This window comes from Bidens hawaiensis, unplaced genomic scaffold (assembly GCF_021521415.1).
Source record: "Bidens hawaiensis isolate Kalapana, Puna unplaced genomic scaffold, B.hawaiensis_p1.1 tig00034708_1, whole genome shotgun sequence".
In the NCBI taxonomy this organism is placed as follows: Eukaryota; Viridiplantae; Streptophyta; class Magnoliopsida; order Asterales; family Asteraceae; genus Bidens; species Bidens hawaiensis.
In genome coordinates, this window is record NW_027496030.1 from 192,119 (window position 1) to 211,927 (window position 19,809).

The 19,809-nt window shown below is 37.1% G+C and overlaps 1 protein-coding gene across 1 annotated transcript; it reads right to left on the reverse strand.

The window, feature by feature from the left end:
- Window positions 1-897: 897 nt before the first annotated feature.
- On the reverse strand, window positions 898-2,942 carry LOC143586583 (GDSL esterase/lipase At5g45670-like). Its single transcript, XM_077068099.1, has 5 exons — window positions 2,693-2,942; window positions 2,493-2,617; window positions 2,135-2,380; window positions 1,824-2,061; window positions 898-1,339 (listed from the first exon to the last, which is right to left on the reverse strand). Exons 1-5 carry the CDS (start codon window positions 2,940-2,942, stop codon window positions 1,116-1,118), a joined length of 1,083 nt encoding a protein of 360 aa, XP_076924214.1. The 3' UTR covers window positions 898-1,115.
- Between the last annotated feature and the right edge of the window lie 16,867 nt (window positions 2,943-19,809).

The following is a 19,809-nucleotide window of genomic DNA, read 5'->3' on the forward strand; positions in this document are numbered from 1 at the left end:
TAGCACTTTACACAGATTCCCTGTGGATTCGACACCTTACTTGCCTTAGCAAGTAAAGGTAATTTATCAATATTTTTGATTGACCATTCGACATCGATCACTACGCTCGGTGAGTTCTAGTTTAAGTAATCATTAGATCATCGTTTCTCATACATTACCGCTTACGCAATGTACAAGTATATAACACCTGCCACTTACTAACATGCATATCAGACCTATCACATTCAACCATTCATATTCAACATACGTATCAAAAACATTCCATTCATCTTGTAATCAATGTTGTAGAACTCACTAGGCTAGTTGGACGGTGGGATAGGGACTAGCGATTAATCAAGATTAATAGTGATTAATGATTAATTGGATAGAAATTTGTATGCAATTTTTAAAATACATATATATTCTAAATTATATATATATAATTTTCAACTTTGACCAATTTTGGACAAATGAGAATCAATCAGCGACAAGTCGACGGGGTGGCGACTAGCGATTAGTCGAGGATTAATCGGCAGAAAATAAGAAGACATTATTTCTCGTATGTCACTTTAAATTGACATGTTGATTGTTGTATAAACCGTCCCATATCATATTAGGGACAACAGTTTTGTCTTGGCCAAAAAAACCTTCGCAACTATCTTTGTGACGGTTTTGATGCTCGTTTTTGGCTTTTTTTCCCCCTTTAATGGTAGTGAACAACATTATCTGATTCGCACAATATATGGTACCTCATTAACTAACTTGTGGATATTGTTATAACAGAAGCTTTGAATATAAACATACACATATTATAAGATGTTATTATCTTATTTGATTTGCTTATTTGTAATGCATGCATGGAAATTGTTGGATCTGTTTATAATGATAAAAGGTTTTATAAAGAACAAGTCGAATGAAAAGAGTGGATTGGAATGAATCAGATAGTAGCATAGAACAAACTTCGAACTTAAACAAGCTTCAAGCATAAACAAGATAGGAAGAATCCCAAATTAAACTAAATGCTCGGTCCAAGGTTGAACCCTTTATTCGACACATGCATAAACAAAAGATAGATAACATGGAGATTTGAATTAAGTCGTCCAACAGAACGACAAAGGTATGTGCATCACTCAGTCTTATTCGATGTTCATGCTAGCCAAACGATTAATATCATATGGATATGTATCCGTGGAAGCCACCGCAATGTATGACCTTGATGCAATGACACTGTTTGTAATTTCGCTGGGATGAAAACCATCATAGAAAATAGTCAAAGCTCGAAGAAGACAAGGGTTTGAATCCTGAACACATTGACCATCATCCCTTATTTGACAACAAGTAGCATTTGGTTCTGGTATATCTGCAAAACCCATGCATTCAATTAAACAAATACCACCCATTTTAAAAGGGGTCGTGCTATAGGCTATAGCTACGTCCACCACATCAAGTTTCACACCATTAAATGATCATCCATAAAACACTTAGACTGTCGTTTTTCCCATAAAAAAATAATTAAAAAAAAATCTCAAACTTTGAAAATTATTGGTTTTAACGACCGTTCGACAAATATGCTGACGACTGTTATGACTATAGACAGAACAACTTGAAACTTTATCGTAAAAAAGTCACCTGACTTCTATCCAGACGGCTATTCCAACCATAGACAATCAAACTTTAAAATTTTTTGGCCAAAATGGTGGTCCAACCTTTATTTGGATGGCCATTAAAAACAGTGTGGTATTAGATGTCAGACGGTTATGGCTGGCCCCTTTTAAAGTTACATATTATGTTGTAGTCAACATGGAGCACAATACAAATTCGATATGTTTACACTCGTGCTTTACCTCCCTGTGGTGATGATATACTAGTAAGGTTGATGAAAGTGAATCTTGCATCAAAAAAATTAGAGTTGAGCTCATCAACAAGGCTCTTAAGATTGTCATTAAATAGTTTAACCGCGTCATCGATCCACTGTACGCAAGGTCTCCCGTTGGTTCCATACCTTGCTATCTCAGTTGGAGTGCATCCTATTTGGCCAAGACCAAACACAACAATCTTCCGAGCTCCCATATTGTACAACGTCTATCGTGTGAAACAAATTTTAAAAAACAAGTAGTGTTGATATGAACCAAAATAAATGTTAAGGTTTATGTACCTTTAGTTGTTGGGAGTACTGTTGGGCAAGGGTTGTTGCATATTGGTCGGTGGTGTATGTGGTGTTGGTAGGGTAAATGGTAGGCATAAAGTAGTTATTAATGTAGTCATTGCTTCCTATATTTGCCAAGTAAATGCATTTTTTCAGGTATTCATTAGTAAATGTTTTGTTGTTGTCGAAGCCTGTGAGGCGATTAATTATTTTTTCATGATTAAGTAATTGAACATCCATGCTGACCCGATCACCCTATAATGAGATAGCAAGATAACTGTCAAACTGTGTTTAACCTATAAATTTTGTAATTATGGATGCCTTGGAAACAAGAACAAATCATCGAATACTAATAGATTTTGATTACCAGATGACTTCCAGATTCCTCTCTGATACCAGCACTACCACTGCCGTAGTTTACTCCGGCGCTGATCTCTTGGTCAGTTGCTGTAGCATAAGGTGGAATGAACTTAGAAAATCCTAGAAGTGCGCCTGTAATCAAGGAAACAATATATTAATTTGTGTTTTCTCTAAAAGAAATGTGTAAATGTGATATACTTCACGGACCGATGATATCCGCGATGGTTCGACCATTAGTAAATCTACCGGTAACACCTTGTGGGAAATCAGCCCCATAAGGCCAATAATTGGCTTTAGCAGCCGTATTGAGTGCGTTGTTATTACCACTATCAACCAATGAGTCTCCAAATATGAAGTAACAAGGAACTGGCTGTTGGCCAGCAACTACATGTGTTATAACGTGTATCAACCCGATAAATACGAGGACACGATTCGAGATTCTAAGTTCACTGGTCATGTTTTATTGGAGTACAAAGAAAGGGGTTATATGGTTTTGAACTCAAAATGCGGACTACTTATAGAAAGAGAAAAGCAAAGGTGGCCAAAAGTGAGAATTCTTTTATTTTGCATTTTTCAACGGAGGTGGGCAAGTGGTAATATAAAGTTAATTAGTATTATAAATATACATGCAATGCTTTTTTGCAAATATTACTGATTAATCATGCCATGTGGCATCGAGCCAATCATTCTATTGTTTTAATTAACGAGGCTTAATCCATAGGTATGATGTATGTTTTCCCTGTTCATACTTTTGCTAGTACTAATAAAGCAATTATGAAAACCTAGCGTTTAATATATTAACGTTTTGAATATATTATAAAACCACGATTATATGAAGAATATGAACAATCGCAATATTAGAAGAAAAATAGAATCAAACACACTTTGTCTATTACAATAAGACACATATATATATATATATACAAGAATTGAAAGCTAATTCTAGGAATACATTTAATTACAATTATATGTAAGGCATAACTTATGGAGAGAATATCTCCATCTTTGACTAGACATGATTCGTGGGATTGTATTCATTATTATCCTTGATGTGCCCCCGCAAGATGGACGACCGTAGAATAAGTCCAATCTTGAATAAAAGCATATGTTGTGGTATGTACAAAAGTTGATGAAGCAAAGACATGATTCGTGTGGTTTTTTTTTATTAGAGGGGAATAGTGGCGGAATAGTGCGTCGCCGAAAATTGACGGAATAGTGCATCGCCGAAAAATATTTTATTGGTGAGGGGAATAGTGGGTCGACGGAACAGTGAATCGCTGGAATATATTTTAATTGTGGAGAGAACAGTGGGACGACGGAACAGTACGTCGCAAAAAAATATTTTATTGGTGGAACGGAACAGTGGGTCGCCGGAACAATGCGTCGGTCGGAAGTATCTTAGAGATGGTAGGGAACAGTGGTTCGACGGAACAGTGTGTCGCCGAAAAATATTTTAGTGGTAGAGGGGAATAGCTGTAGTGGTGGTGGTGGTGGTGTTTGAATGAATTATATTGTGATAGTATGAGAGATTATTGGAATAGAGAAAGAGGAAAGGAGATTGATGGCCACAGGATCAAGAACTTCTCGATGGAGATATGAGCTTTGATACCATATTAACGTTTTAAATATATTATAAAACCACGATTATATGAAGAAGAACAATCACAATATTAGAAGAAGAATAGAATTAAACACACTTTGTCTATTACAATAAGACATATATATATATATACAAGAATTGAAAGCTAATTCTAGGAATACATTTAATTACAATTATATGTAAGGCATAACTTATGGAGAGAATATCTTCATCTTTGACTAGACATGATTCGTGGGATTGTATTCATTATTATTCTTGATATAATATATATAAACATCAAACCTAGCCATCAAGTATTGGGTCGTGATTTACAAAAAGGGTTCTAGAAAGCCAAAGCACGGTTTGAACTTTACCATTGCTGACATATGCTAGTTATCATGTATGTGGAGTTCTCTTCATTAACCTTCTCGCAAATAGGAAAGTTGTTAACTTTAATGCAAGATGGGTTTGAAAATCATTGTGTAGAAAGAATAGCCAAATCGATCAATACGTTGTTCATGTTTATCTATTTAGCTTTCTAATAAACAAATAACACTTTATGAACACATAAGGACAAAATTTCGTGTTCATGCATGTCTATCTGGTAAAGCAATAAATTTATTTCTTTTTTACTCGTAAATTTTATAAATAAACACAAAAAAACCATAAATGGACACAAATCAACATTATATTAGTTTGAAAGTAAAAAAATCAATGTGCCCAAACAAGTAGACATATAATCACCTAAGTTAAATATCAAATTATGTGCTTGATCAAATGAGTATGAAAATACATTGTATAATAATTATAAGACATAGATACGCCAGTTAGTCCGTAACGTTTCTATAAAGTAACAAGATTATGTACTAAAGTTTAAAAGTTACAAATATGGGTAATAGTGTTTCAATTTTGTAACAATGTTAGGTACTAACTTTAATTTCTGTTAAAACTTAGCAGAATTCACATCAACTCGCCGTCGTAACGCTCAGGTTTACCAATGCCCAAGCTTCAACGATCGGGTTTTACCAACATATGATTTACCGACCAAATAAGCATCGTTTTAACTATTTTAAATATATTTTTGTATGTTACTATTTTTATATGTCAATTCAATAAATCTATATTTTGGGTTTTATTAAGGTATATTTACTAACGTAGCCGATACCCATCAAATTGGCGTCAACTCGCTGCCGTAACACAATGTCTGGTTTTACCAACCGATTAAATATTATCATAAATAACGTGATTTTAAAAATAATGTGCTATATGGGCGCCGCCAATTTCATTTTTTTTTTGGTTTTTTATTTTAAGTATGTTAATTTGATGTATTTGTTTTTTAGGTTTAGTTCTGGTACCGTAACGAGTATAGTCAATACAAACCGAATCAAGTTGACTTGCAATGTCTGAGTTTTATCAACCAAATTCCCGTACAACGCATGGGTAAATTAGTAGTTTCCACATATGTACGACGAATTGGTCAGTAAACCTCAAGCATTGTGAGTCAACGTAAATTCGATTTGTATTGATTGCGTTTGTTACAATACTAGAACTGAAACTAAAAAATAAATTTATCAAATCAACATACTTTAAAAAAATAGCGGCGCTCCTACAGCATATTATTTTTGAATTTACCATATTTAAGACAATATTTATCGGTCTATAAAACCGGACATTGTGTTGCAACGGCATGTTAACGCATATTCGGTGGGTATTGGTTATGTTCGTAAAAGTACCTTAATAAAACCAAAGATATAGATTTGTTGAATTAACATACAAAAATATTAACATAAAAAAAATAAAATATTTAAAAATGATGTTTATTCGGTCGGTAAAAATCATACGTTGGTAAAGCCAGAGCGTTAAAGCATGGGCAGTATTGGTAAACCTAAGTGTCACGACGGCGAGTTGACACGAATTCTGGTGAGCTTTAATGGAAGTGAAAGTTAGTACCTAACATTGTTACAAAATTGAAACCTTAGTACCCAATTTTGTTACTTTCTAGAAATGTCATGGACTAATTGCGTAATTGTATCTAATTATAAACATAATATCATAAATAACTTATAAACATAAGGTAAAAATTTGTAAATTGATAATAAATTTCTAACGTAAGTCACTACTTAGTAAACAAGTAACAAAAAAATTGATCTGAAACTAGTTAACTTCTATGTATATACAACCTTCAAAAAGCTAATTATATAAAACAATTAAATATAAACTAAAAACGTGCATGGTTGGTAGCAGATTAAATAAACTAGATTCGTAGAACAATTAAGTGTTCAAATTCAAACATTTGATACTAGGTACGTTCATCGAGTACTTAACCATAGCTCATGACTCAGGCTTCCATAAAAGCTTCGTGTCTTCGGTCTTCTAAGTTTTCCACATCAAAGCCTTTGGCATTTGTAAGCTTCTTTATATCCGCTAAGTTCCTTTTGCTCTTTATACGCTATTCGATTCATGGGTTTTTGTACAATTTGTTTTGAACATAAAGCGTTAGATGGATTGCTTGATGCTAAGACTTGCTATGGAGGAACGGAAGAGGGGTGGAGGGGCGCGGTCAGGTAGGGCGCGGAGGGGGGAGAGGTGGAGGGGACGATGGGCGCGGAAGGGAGGTGAGGGGGGGGGGGGGCACCCCAACGGTCATATTCCTAGCCGTTTCAAAAAAATTAAAATTAACATTTCTATATAAATTCAAACATTTTTCTTAATTTTACTCAAACAACTTTCATATTCACACCAAATTTAACCATCTTCACAACATTCATCTTCACACCAAATCATGAATCTTAACTTGAACCCGAACACGAGGTCAAGCTCAACACCAAACCCAAACCCGAATCAAAACCCGTGGGATCCGAGTTGTGTGTGGTGGGCTAGTTTGCTCGCAAATAACGTCGACTTTAGCAACCCGTTCTATGCAAACCAACAACGACCGATGATTCCTTCACCCATGCCACCATTTACCCCCGATATGTTCTTTCGGGCGCCAATTCCATATATGCCCTCGCAAGTATCACAAACCCAAATACCCGAAACGCAAGTACCCGAAACACAAGTCCAGCGTCCAAAAAGAAGTCATAAAAAAAAAGAACTCGGGTGACGTTCGAACAACCAAAAAGGGCAAACGATAAATGTGGGAAGCGGACGAGGTAATGGCGTTAGCGTTAGCGTGGATCAACTCTTCCGAAGACTCGATTCAAGGTATATTATAAAAATATTTATATGTTTTCCATGTTATATTTTGTTGTTTACTAATATTAAGCTTTTATATGTATCGAAAGTGATGGCAAACATTCGCCGGAGTTTTTGGTACAAATACGCACTAAGTTCTTTGCTTTAATGGGTCGAGGAAAGTATCGCGGGAATGATTCCGTATACAACAAATGGAAGTCATTACGCACACAAATAACCGACTTTACATCCGTTCACACCCGCATTGTGAACAACAGAAAAAGCAGCATGGGCGATGCCGATGTGTTGGAGGCCTGCTTAAAACAATACAAAGCCCTTTATAATAAAGATTTTAGCATGTTGGATGTTTGGAGACAATGCATAAGCTCGCCAAAGTGGCATACGGTCCCAAAATCATCACCACCGCGACCGTCCAACTGTCAAAGACAACGTCTACTTCGGCCGATCAATCGCCGTCGCAGCCCGTGTCTGATGGTCGTTGTCAAATTAATCTAAACGAGTTGGATCCGGAATTAATTTTTAACGAACCGGATGAGTTGCCACGGCCGGTAGGAAGAGATAAAGCCAAGGCGGCGGCTAAAGGTGGAGGATCTTCGTCCAGAACCACATCCTCTAAGAGTTCCGACACGAGCTCGCATCTTGAAAACTTGGAGCGGAGGCTTGCCGAGATTGCCAACCTTAAAAAACAAAAATAGGAGGGCCTTATGAAGGTGAACGAAGAAAGAAAGGCGATGCTTGCGGAATACAAAGCGATCCATTTGGAGCGAACGAAACAAAAGGAACTCGAGCTCATCACAAAAGATCTATCGCATCTAGATCCTGTGTCGCGGGCGGTGATAGAAAAAAGAAGAGCAAAGATATTGGCCAAATATGCAAACGAGGACGACGACAACGACGAGCATTAGTTTTATTTTTATTTGTAGGGTTTTTATTTTTATTTGTATGTTTTTATTTTTATTTGTATTGATTTTTTTGTTTTATAAAAATAAAATAAAATAAAAAAAGGTTGGGCTTCGAAGCCCCCTCACCATAGAGGGGCATTATGCCCTGGGGCTTCGATGCCCCCAGTGCCCACGTGACGGTGACGTAGCACTATGGAGGGCTTCGAAGCCCCCTACCATGGCACGCAGTCTTAATGTGATATAGTAAATGTAACTATATATTTTAATTTACTAGATCGCATCAAGAGTTTCGGCTTTATAAAACACCTAACTAGCATGCAGCTCAGTTTAATATAAATAATTTTCAGTTCACTTGTTTAAATGCTAAAAGTGGCAAGGTTTAAAATTTATCGAAAACATAATTTTGACTAATTTCTTTTCTGAACACAAGAGTCTCAAAATGTTTTTATTTACACACATTTTCAAAACCATTTCATGACATACAACATACAGTCAAGTCAAATTATCAAAATTGATTTACCAAACTATTCTATGGTGGACTTAATTGATCATTGAAAAAGAGTTTACAAAACCATTTACAAATATCAATGTAAGGTCATTTGAAAAGAGTTTGCAAGACCATTTACGGCATATATCCATGCCATGCAGTTGAAAAGAGTTTATAAAACCACATTAGAGACATGTATCCATGCAAAAATAAATTTAAAAGAGTTCACAAAACCCATTACGGCACATATCCATGCCAAATCATTTGAAAGGAGTTTACAAAACCATTTACGGCATATATGCATGCCAAATCATTTGAAAGGAGTTTACAAAACCATTTACAAAAGCAGTTACATTGTATATCCATATGCCAACTCATTTGAAAAGAGTTTACAAAACCATTTACGACATATGTACACGCAAATCATTTGAAAGGGGTATACAAGACCATTTACAATATTATTTTCATAATACCAGTCTTTTGGTTTAAATACAAATGAAGATCATTAAAAGATATAAGGTAGTAATTACATCAAAACATATTCCTGTAAATACTCTTTTAAGGTAATGTTCAAAATTAAAGCGGGTCTTTTAAATAGACAGTTTAAACCTAGGAAGTTTAATAACCTCGTATTCCAACTCAAAACGCAGTAAAAAGGGTTTCATATAACTCCCCTTCAACTTTGCTACCTTGCCCACTTTTCCACCCATGCTAGTCTATTACCTTTAACCAATTAAGAGGCTAAACAATATATCTACGGTGCTTATTCCTTAACGGTCCGGTTCATCTTGATGATTTGACCAAGGGTTTATCTCATCACTAAGTTTTTTCCTGGCATCACTACACAATCTATAACCAACCATTAGCATTATCGTGCCTTCTTGCATGTCAACGCATAGTGTATACTGGCACATAGCTCGTATAGTTGTCACTTTGGCATGCGTATGCAATGTCCGACACAAATGAGGACATAGTGTCCACCCATGTTCACGGAAATCCCTGATCCCCATGACTACCCGATCATAAACTCTAAATATTATCATAAGTAACCATAACCTACAAGGCTCAGGTAATGGAATTATACCTTCCAAACCAACGTTCTTCTCGGATATGTTTCTGACAATCTTTGCAACGACTGCATCAATACTTGCATACGAGCGTCTTTTCTCTTTCTGTCAATCTCTCTCTCTCTCTCTCTCTCTCTCTCTCACGGAGAGAAATTCAGGATACACCGAGAGTATTTTTCTAGGTGCTCTTGTACGTATTACCAAGTGTACCCACCATACCTCAGATGTATTAAAAATAAACTTGTGTCTCAGCACTCAAAGTTGTGTTTAAAACACCGTTATTTGAAAGCGGGTTTCCAAACTAACTTTTTGTAACACTCCGGTTTTATGCAAAATACGTCTGATGATACGTACAAATTGGCCATAAGCTCATAACACTATCAAAGTGACAATAATTATATTTATTTTATTCATAAAATAGCAAGTACATAATTTTCATAAATAAAAGAAAAGCATTTCTTCGGAATACAAATAAGACTTATTTAATATATCCTAAGGTAGACTAACTGTCTTCGTTCCTTTCACATTATCGTATCCTATAGTACGTTCAAAATAATAATAACTTTGTCAACAATAATGTTGGTGAAATTTCATAAAGTTTTGTATATGTATATAATACGAAAAGTAGAAAATTCACAAGTTAAGATGTGACGTCTCAATAATCAAGTAAAAGAAAAGTAAATACATGATATTCTCGTTCGCTTGACATAAGTTCAATCTACTAAGGAACCTTCATTCACCGAGATACACAGAGTATAGATATGATAATGTTACCACCATTCGTTCCAACAAAAGTTGAAGAATAGGCCGCGCAGGTACGTCTTGTCAGACCCTCTCACTTTGCGTTTGAGTATGTGTACGAGTTTCTTCTACCAACCAAAAATAGTAAACAACTTGCACATAATAATCACACAATTTTCAAGCAAGATGATATGAAACATATACACACAAGACACGTATATGAATTTTAGTTTACAACATGAAACATGAAATAACAACAAAAATTTGTGACGTACCACACCCCAAAATGTGTAAAAGTGAAAAGATGTTTCGAAAACTCACCTAGAGATGAAGGTGAAAAATGACAAGGACTTTGGCGAAAAAGAAATAAACGAGGCGAAGAAACCTGATGGTTTATCCTAAGCAAATAAGTAAATATGCTAATATATAATAACGAATCTAAACGAGACGGTAAACAAAGTTGGTTCGGGATTATAAAATTTGGTAAACAATTTAGGGGAAACTAAATATAGGTTTAGTATGAACATTTTAAAAACGATTTATAATTATTACGAAGTATCATAATAAATTAAGTTTATTAATTTTAAAAGAAACGCTGATTTGTTTTAAAGGCTTAGTTAATAATTAACAAAAAATTTATTCATTAAGATATAAAGTTTAACAAATAAATATTAAAATTATTTACGAGCGACGAGCCAATGAAAATAAATACTAAAGTGTGTTGATGGTTTCGGTTCATTATTTTTTTTGACAAAATAGCAAAAGACTTCCTTTACGTTTGAACGTTTTTTCAGTAGACGTTTTTTTAGCAAAAGTAATAGCAGAAAATATAAATTATGTTTCAAATCCCTATCATGTTACGTCCTTTGACACTAACTCCGTTAATTTTTCTCGTTAAACCAGTCATGTGCAAGGCACATGAGGGTAGTTTTGTAATTTCTTATATATATATATATAATAATTAAAACTAAAATAAAAAATATTTTTTAACAAAAAAAAAGTAATAACCTCTCTCATTCATCTACCATTCATCACCACTCACCCTATCCTATCTTACTTCTCCTCTCTCTATAAGATCCACCACCACCTCCCGTCGTCACCACCCGCAACACCATCACAACCACCGTAGCACACCACCACCTGCAACCATCGCCGGCTCCGCCTCCACCTGCAACCACCGCCGGATCCGCCACCACCTGCAACCATCGCCAGATCTGCCACCACCGCCGGCTCCGCCTCCACCTCCAACCACTGCCGGATCCGCCTCCACCTACAACCACCGCCGGCCGCCTTCACCTCCAACCACAGAAGCTGCCATCAATTTAAAATAGGGTTTCACTTGTGGTGGAGCTTGGTTTTTTCTAACATAGATCTAGCGTTTCGATTGTGGTATGGTTAGGCTTCAATGAGGGGGAAGAAGAGAGGAATGGGAATGAGAATTGGATACAGTTACATTGATGAAGATGACGATGGTGGCCGACCATGGTGGCGGGATACAGTTGGTGCGTTGTGTTGTTGGTGGCGGTCGGATGTAATGGGTGCGGTGGTGTACCGGAGGAGTTGAGAATGAGAATGGGGATGAAGATTAGGGATAAAAAGAGTTTTATATTTATTTATTCAAAGACCAAATTTTAAGTTAATTACAGAAATAACCCCTTAAGAAGTAAAATGACTAAGTTGCCCTCACATGAGGTGCACATGACTGGATTTAACGAAAAAAATTAACGGGGTTAGTGTTAAAGGACGTAACATGATAGGGATTTGACACATAATGTATGTTTTCTACTATTACTTTTGCTAAAGGAAGTCTATTGAATAAGCGTTCAAACATAAAGGACGTCTTTTGCTATTTGTCTTATTTTTTTTATAAATTACTTAGGAAAAAAACGTAAAAAAAATAATAATAAATTATCTATATTGTTGATAACAATAAAAAAAAACTGCATCAAAGAAAATTGATAATAATAATAAAGTGGGAACGGTGGGACTCGAATCCGGGCCTGGGACTGGTTCGGGTCCAACTACACATGCAACAACCAACTAGACTAATCCAAAACTTAGATATGATTTGCTTGTAAATGTTTATGTAGTAAGTTCTGATAAATCCCCAAATGTTTATGAATCCTAGTTTAGAAACCCTGATTAGAAAAATTAAGCGCCTTTGTAATCAAAATTGACAGAGGGCTTTTGAATATAGCATGAAAGCATACATAAACCATATAACAATTACCCAGATGGATGAAATACTGATAGAGATTCGCTATCTCGAAGTTCGTTACGTCTACGCTTATCGACTCAGAGTTTCAAGAGAAAGAATTAAAAGTGTTTCGAGCTGTTGGTGCATTATGCCAGTAGTTCATTTGTCTCGAGTTTATCGTGTCTGTAATCGTTATGATGTTTGTTTTGTCTTTATGAACTAGTTAGTTTGGTTACCTAGTTTTGGCGAACTTCTGTTCTGGCGAAGTTAGGGACACCTTCGCCTAGGGTGTTAGGCGAAGTTGTCGTATTATTTAAACCTAACTTGCGCCGTTAGTCAATAGGTTTTTGGGTGTTCGTTTTGTAAGCCGCAGCAGGGTTTTGGTGTTCTTAGCATTAACATCTAATAACAAGTAACCTTTGTCCTACGTGTTACGTGTTTCTTTACGTGTCTCTCGATTAAATACTCGTATCGTATATGTAGGGGATTCCGCACCCTTGTGTTACGAGATAATTCTGTGTTGATCCGGCTGGGAACCTACAATTGGTATCAGAGCGTTTGCTCGTGATTGTGTGGTTCGGGATTATCACACGAGTGTTAAAATCACTCTACTAGACTTTTCGCGGATTTGTTTCACATAAAACACCGTTCGTTCAGTCCATTCCTACACTATACTACCCTCGTGGCACTCCATACTACCTTTTAATCATTCGAAACAAGAAAAACACTGCTCAAAATCAGATTTCACATCCAGCGAAGTTGTCGTCACCTGTCATTAGGGTTTCAGCGAAGTTGTACTTTGGAGAAGTTACTTGGTGAAGTTAGTAGGAAGTGAAGTTAATTATAACTTCGCGTCAGGCGAAGTTAGCATAAGGCGTAGTTATAGTATCTTCTCCACCACGGAATAACGTTTCAATTAGTTCCAACTCTCGTTTCTGCTTAAAATGACGTCAATAAACATCACTGAACTAGTAAAGATGGAAGTTGAAGCTGGGTCAGCGACTAAAGCTCCAGAGTTACTTAAGGGCACTGATTTTGTTGCGTGGAAAGACAGATTTGAGCAGTATGTGAAATATCAAGATGCAAAGATGTGGGTATGTATTCAGGATGGCTATATCCCTCCAACAACTGAGTTTGAAGGACGTGAGCAACTAAAAAAATATATTAAGATGGAGGACGATGAGAAGAAAATGTACGAGGCAGAAAGTAAGGCACTAGTTGCAATCACCATGGCACTACCTCAGGAAATTCTTCATACTTTCAGAAAGTACAAGACGGCTAGAGAATTGTGGGAAGCATTGGAGAACCACTATGAAGGTAATGTTGGAATTCGAAACTCAAAGACTAAGTTACTAAAGACTCAGTTCTCAGTATTCAAGTACTTTAAGAATGAATCACTTGATGACATCATCACAAGATACTATCATTTGATGACCGAATTGGACAACTATTCCATAAATTATTCTGAGAGTGAGATCGTGGAAAAACTTCTTGATGCTCTTCCACCAAGATGGGAGATGTACACAGTTCTGATGAAAGAAGATAAAGAATTTGACAGCTTTGATTTAGAGAAGGTGGTTAACAAGTTACGTAATTATGAGCTTAATATGTTACGAAAAGAGACGCCTACTGATCAGGTTCAGGATCCGGGAATGTATGGTGCAAAAGGCTCTACAAACTCAAGCTCTAAAACAGATTCGACTGCCTATTACTCAGGCGGGGAACCAAATTCTACGCAAGATGGTCATGTGGTGATGAATATGGATGGAGATATATGCTTTGTAGCTAGTGGAAGTGGTTCTTCAAAACCTCAATCCTCAGTCAGTAATTCTTCTACTGGTCCCTCAAGTGTGAATTACTCAAAGATGCCTATGAGTGTAAAATCTGCTGAACAACAATTTGCTCTTTATGCATCTTTCATTGCGTCTTATGAGAATTACATGAAGGGAAAGTGTAACATCCCGAAATTTCCAAAATAATATTAATTGTATTACTTAATAATAGAGGGAAAGTTTACTCGGGTTATCGGGAAATAAATAAATAGAGTAGGAGTTGGTATGGGTCGGGCTAGTGTTGGGTAATGGATATGGGTTATGGACTTGGGTTATGAAAGAAGGAAGGAGAGTCCATGGGCTTAAGCCCATGATCCCTAAATATAAATACCATTAATCACCATTTAATCCTCATTCTCACATATTTCATACACCACCAAAACACACACAACACCATCTTATAACCCGAACCAAGATCCGAAGGCGAAAACCCGAGCTTGTTGGTGCTGGAACGTCTTGACGGACCAAAACAACATCAAGGCTTAACCGGGTTCGTAGTTCGACTCGTTCAAGGTACGTTTATAGTTAGAAATCGTTCGTATAGGTTCGGTTTGATTTAGGAAATCATAGATCTGTGTTAGTTTGTTATAAAAGAACCTAAAACAACAAATATTACTGGAATTGATTAGCAATTGATAGGTTAATTGTTAACCTAAAAGAACCCGTAACCTATATGCCTAAATCGCACCCCTTAAACATCGATGTTAGGCCGATTTGATGGTTGGAGTTTGTAGGCGCTGGTCAGACGATTACGTGGATACCTAAATCGAGTTATTTGGTTAAGAAATGAAGATGATTAAGGACGAACAGTAGCTGCAGCCGACAACTTCGCCTGCAAGCTAAGTTCGCCTGATGAACTTCGCCTGCAAGCTAAGTTCGCCTGATGACAACTTCGCCTAAAAGCTAAGTTCGCCTGATGACAACTTCGCCTGCAAGCTAAGTTCGCCTGATGAACTTCGCCTGCAAGCTAAGTTCGCCTGATGACAACTTCGCCTAAAAGCTAAGTTCGCCTGATGAACTTCGCCTGCAAGCTAAGTTCGCCTGATGACAACTTCGCCTAAAAGCTAAGTTCGCCTAAGGGTTAACTTCGCCTAAAGCTAAGTTCGCCTAAGGTTTAACTTCGCCTAAAGCTAAGTTCGCCTAAGGTTTAACTTCGCCTAAAGCTAAGTTTGCCTAAGGTTTAACTTCGCCTAAAGTCGAGTTCGATTAGAAAATAAATTATAAACGATAAGTAAAAGTAAGCTAATACTAGGCCACCAGATTAGATCAGGCGAGTATTGATACGTGTAACTTATACAATCAGCCGAGCTCAGTTAAAGAAGGGATTTACAACTATCGGAGGAAGAGGCGGAGTTCAGGTGAGTTTCTAGCCCCATTTATGTGTTATGTTTTCGGGGCTGTGTGCATACTCGATGTGTTGTTAATACATTTATCCTAAGTGATAAGTGTATGCCATATGTGATATATGTGATGGATATGAATGATTGCTTGTCGGTACGCGAACGATATTCGGATATTGCGCGTACTGTCAGGTCAAAAATAAAGGTACGAATATTATATATCGAAGATGTATGAATATTACAAATGAATACTTGTCGGGGCGTGAACGATCTTCGGATATTGCACGTATCGACAAGAGGTATGGTTGTTAAATGAATGATGTAAAGAACGCCTAGAGTGTTCTTATGCTATAATGTAATTATTGTATATGTGAAGTATGTGTATACAGGTACACGAATGGTATGTGAGTTCTACGTTCGACATAGTAAGTCAGAATGGCAAATCCCTCTAGCTTCTGTCGGACATAGACTCGGCTGGTGGTGGCGTAGTTAAGGACTGCGGGCCTTATACGTAACGTAGATGATAGATGTAAACGTAGATAGGGACGGTGGGCCTTATACGTGTTACAGATAATAGACGACAACGTAGTTAAGGACTGCGGACCTTATACGTGTTATAGATAGGCATCAGCATAGGAAAGGACTGTGGACCTTATACGTGCTGTATTTGTAGCATAGGGGAGGATTGCGGACCTCGTACGTGCTATGAATTAGGTTGCAACATAGGGAAGGACTGTGGACCTTGTACGTGTTGTGGATGTAGGATGGTATGGGGAAGGACTGCGGACCTTGCACGTGCCATGAATAGTGAACATAGGTAAGGACTGCGGACCTTTTACGTGTTCACGACCTTGGGTACAGGTATAGACGGCGGACTATGAACGTACTCTCGGTGGACTGAGGTTAGGGATTGTAGATATGTATGTATGGTAGTAAGTATGTATGTAGAACAGATGGGTAACTAGTTAAATATGGATATGTATCTTCGGATATGTATGTATGTGTATGCATTGTATGGCGTCCGATTAACTAGAACTCACTCAGCGTAGCTGACTTTTAGTATGCACGCAGGTGATCAGACCAAAGGACTAGCATGAGGATGGCACATGGCATGGATTGAACGGCTGGCATCTTAAGATGGAAGAAAAGATGTTTTAAATATAATGATTTGTCTTATAATATCAAAGAAGAGATTGAATGTTTTGTAACGAATGCTTCAAGTAAACGTTTCCGCGAAAGTTTTAATGAACTCTGATTTGTAAGAACTGTGTTTATGAGTAAATCCGACGCTAAACAGAAAGATAGCTGACCCTACAACCTTAGATGAGGATTATGATCAGATAGATGCTGATAACATGGAAGAAATGGATATGCAATGGCAAATGGCGATGATAGTAAGAAGGGTAAAACGGTTTATGAAAAAGACTGGACAAAAGTTCGTGGGAGAGAGACCGGGATTTGACAAGTCAAAGGTCCGTTGTTACAACTGCCAACAAAATGGACACTTTGCAAGAGAGTGTAAAAATGAAAGAGTTGAACGGAGTCAGAACAGGCCTACTCAACAGAATGGGAATGGAAGTGAAATGAAAGCGATGGTGTCTCAACAGAATGGTGGGTATAATTGGAACATCAAAGTTGAGGAGGTGATTGAACAAGCAAATCTGGTGAATATCGTGACTTAAAGATGTGACAAGGAACTAGATGAGGATCAAGCATATATGGCAGAAGTGAATGATCAGCTCTCAGAGGTATGTTCTGAACCTCATTGTGAACAATGTGAAAAACTGTCTGATCAATTAAATGCTTTAACTAATCAGTATGTAAGTTTGGAAAAGAAATTAAAAATTGTAAAAGAAGAACATCATTATTCTAAACAAAAGGAAAACAGTTACTCGGTCAAAATTAATGCTAGTGAAAAAGACATAAGATGCCTTAAGGCAACATTAGCTGAGAAAATCCAAGTAATTGATCTAAGTTATGAAGTTGTGGAAGAAAAAACCAAACTTATTGCTGAAAAAGACAAACAGATAGCAGATTATCAAGTGAAAGTGGTGGAACTAAACAGAATACTTGAACAGTTTAGGAATTCTTCAATGATGCTTAATCATGTCGTAAGTGTTCAACGTTCTCCTAACGATAAAGGAGGAATTGGATACAATGAAGTTCCACCACCTTTTAACAATAACTATACTTATAATCCTTGTAATCAGCCATCTGCTTGTGTTAAATCTGATCAGACAGTAATGGGAAATGTCAGCTCCATCGAGGTACCCGTTAGAGTTCAATCAAGCAATACCAACATTAAATTGAACAATCATGAGAGCCTCGATAAAGATATAAATGAATCGGTTCAGACAAATTCGTCAGTCATGGATCAAGATTCCACGAATAAGGAATCTGTGAATATTCGCAAAGTGGATGATGAAGTTGTGTTACTCAGACGGGGGGAGAGTGATACTTTTAGTAAAAAGAAATCTTCTTTAAACCCATTCGTTCCCCCTTATGTGAAACAAACTGTCAGTGAAGCAACTTCATCTTCTGCTGCAACTTCTGAAAAGAATGTTCGGATAGACACAGATTGTCCAAATAAAATTAATTGTCCGAACAAAAGTTGATTTCGATGTAACAAGGTAGGTCACTTTGTCAGTAACTGTCCGCTGAAAAGGAAGAAATCTAAAAATATGAGGTCAACCAAAACTGAAAATGGAACGAACGTTAAAACTGGTACTGGTAAAAATTCTAATACATCCAACTCTAATCGTTGGAAAAATTTAAGATTTCCAAGAAACCAAACTCGTTTTTTCCCAGTTAATCACAGAACGGGTAACTTCGAATCCATTAATGCCAGAAACTCAAGGATGTTTGGATGGCCTCATAATCAGTTTTCTAGAAATCTCCCATTCAGATAAAACGAAAACCTCCCTCAAGGGAACTTTTGGCAACCAAGGAGTTGGATGCCGTTTGACAGGTTTAACCAACCCAAGACCAGAAGGGCTTGGGTCCCCCGCTTTTAATTCGTTCCTTTAACTATGCAGGAACAGTCAAACAGGACTGTGAACAACATGTGGGTTGTCGACAGTGGCTGTTCCCGGCACATGACGGGTAACAAGAATTTGTTACGTGATTTGAAAGCTGTATAAGGAGGAAGAGTTAGTTTTGCAGGAGAGAGTGGAGGAAGAATTTCTGGAATCGGTACTGTTACTAATGGGAGAATCAAATTGGAGAAGGTTAATTTCGTGGAAGAGTTAAGGCACAATCTTCTGAGCGTCTCTCAGATCTGTGACAAAGAATACACTGTGCACTTTACAAAGGATGAAGCACTCGTGCTTTATCCTGGTTTCAAGATTCCTGAAACCTGGGTTGTGATGAAAGCTCCAAGAGAGAAGAATACATACGTGATGGACATGAGGTCCACCAAGATGGAGACGGAAGAATCATGTCTCTTGTCAAAAGCAACTGAATCTGAGTCGGAATTGTGGCACCGAAGGATGGGTCATATCCATCTACGTAAGATGAACTACATTGTCAAGAATGAGCTGTTACTTGGGGTTCCATTAAAGAATTTCAACTTTGAAGACCAATGTCTGTCATGCAAGAAAGGAAAGCAGCACAAGAAATCACATCACTCCAAATTGGTTAATTCAATTGTCACACCTTTGGATTTGCTTCACATGGATCTGTTTGGTCCTATATATGTTAAAAGCCTGGGTGGAACATCCTACTTCTTGGTTGTGACTGATGATTACTCACGTTACTCATGGGTTTATTTTCTGAAAGCTAAAGATGAAACAGTGCAGTTGGTTATTAACTTGATTACCAAAGTGGAAAATATTGTTGGGGGCAAAGTCAAGTTCATCAGAAGCGATAACGGCACAAAGTTCAAGAACTATCAAATGGAGATGTTTTGTCTGCAGAAAGAGATAGAGCATCAGTTTAGTGCACCATATACTCCGCAACAGAATGGAGTAGTTGAAAGGAAGAATA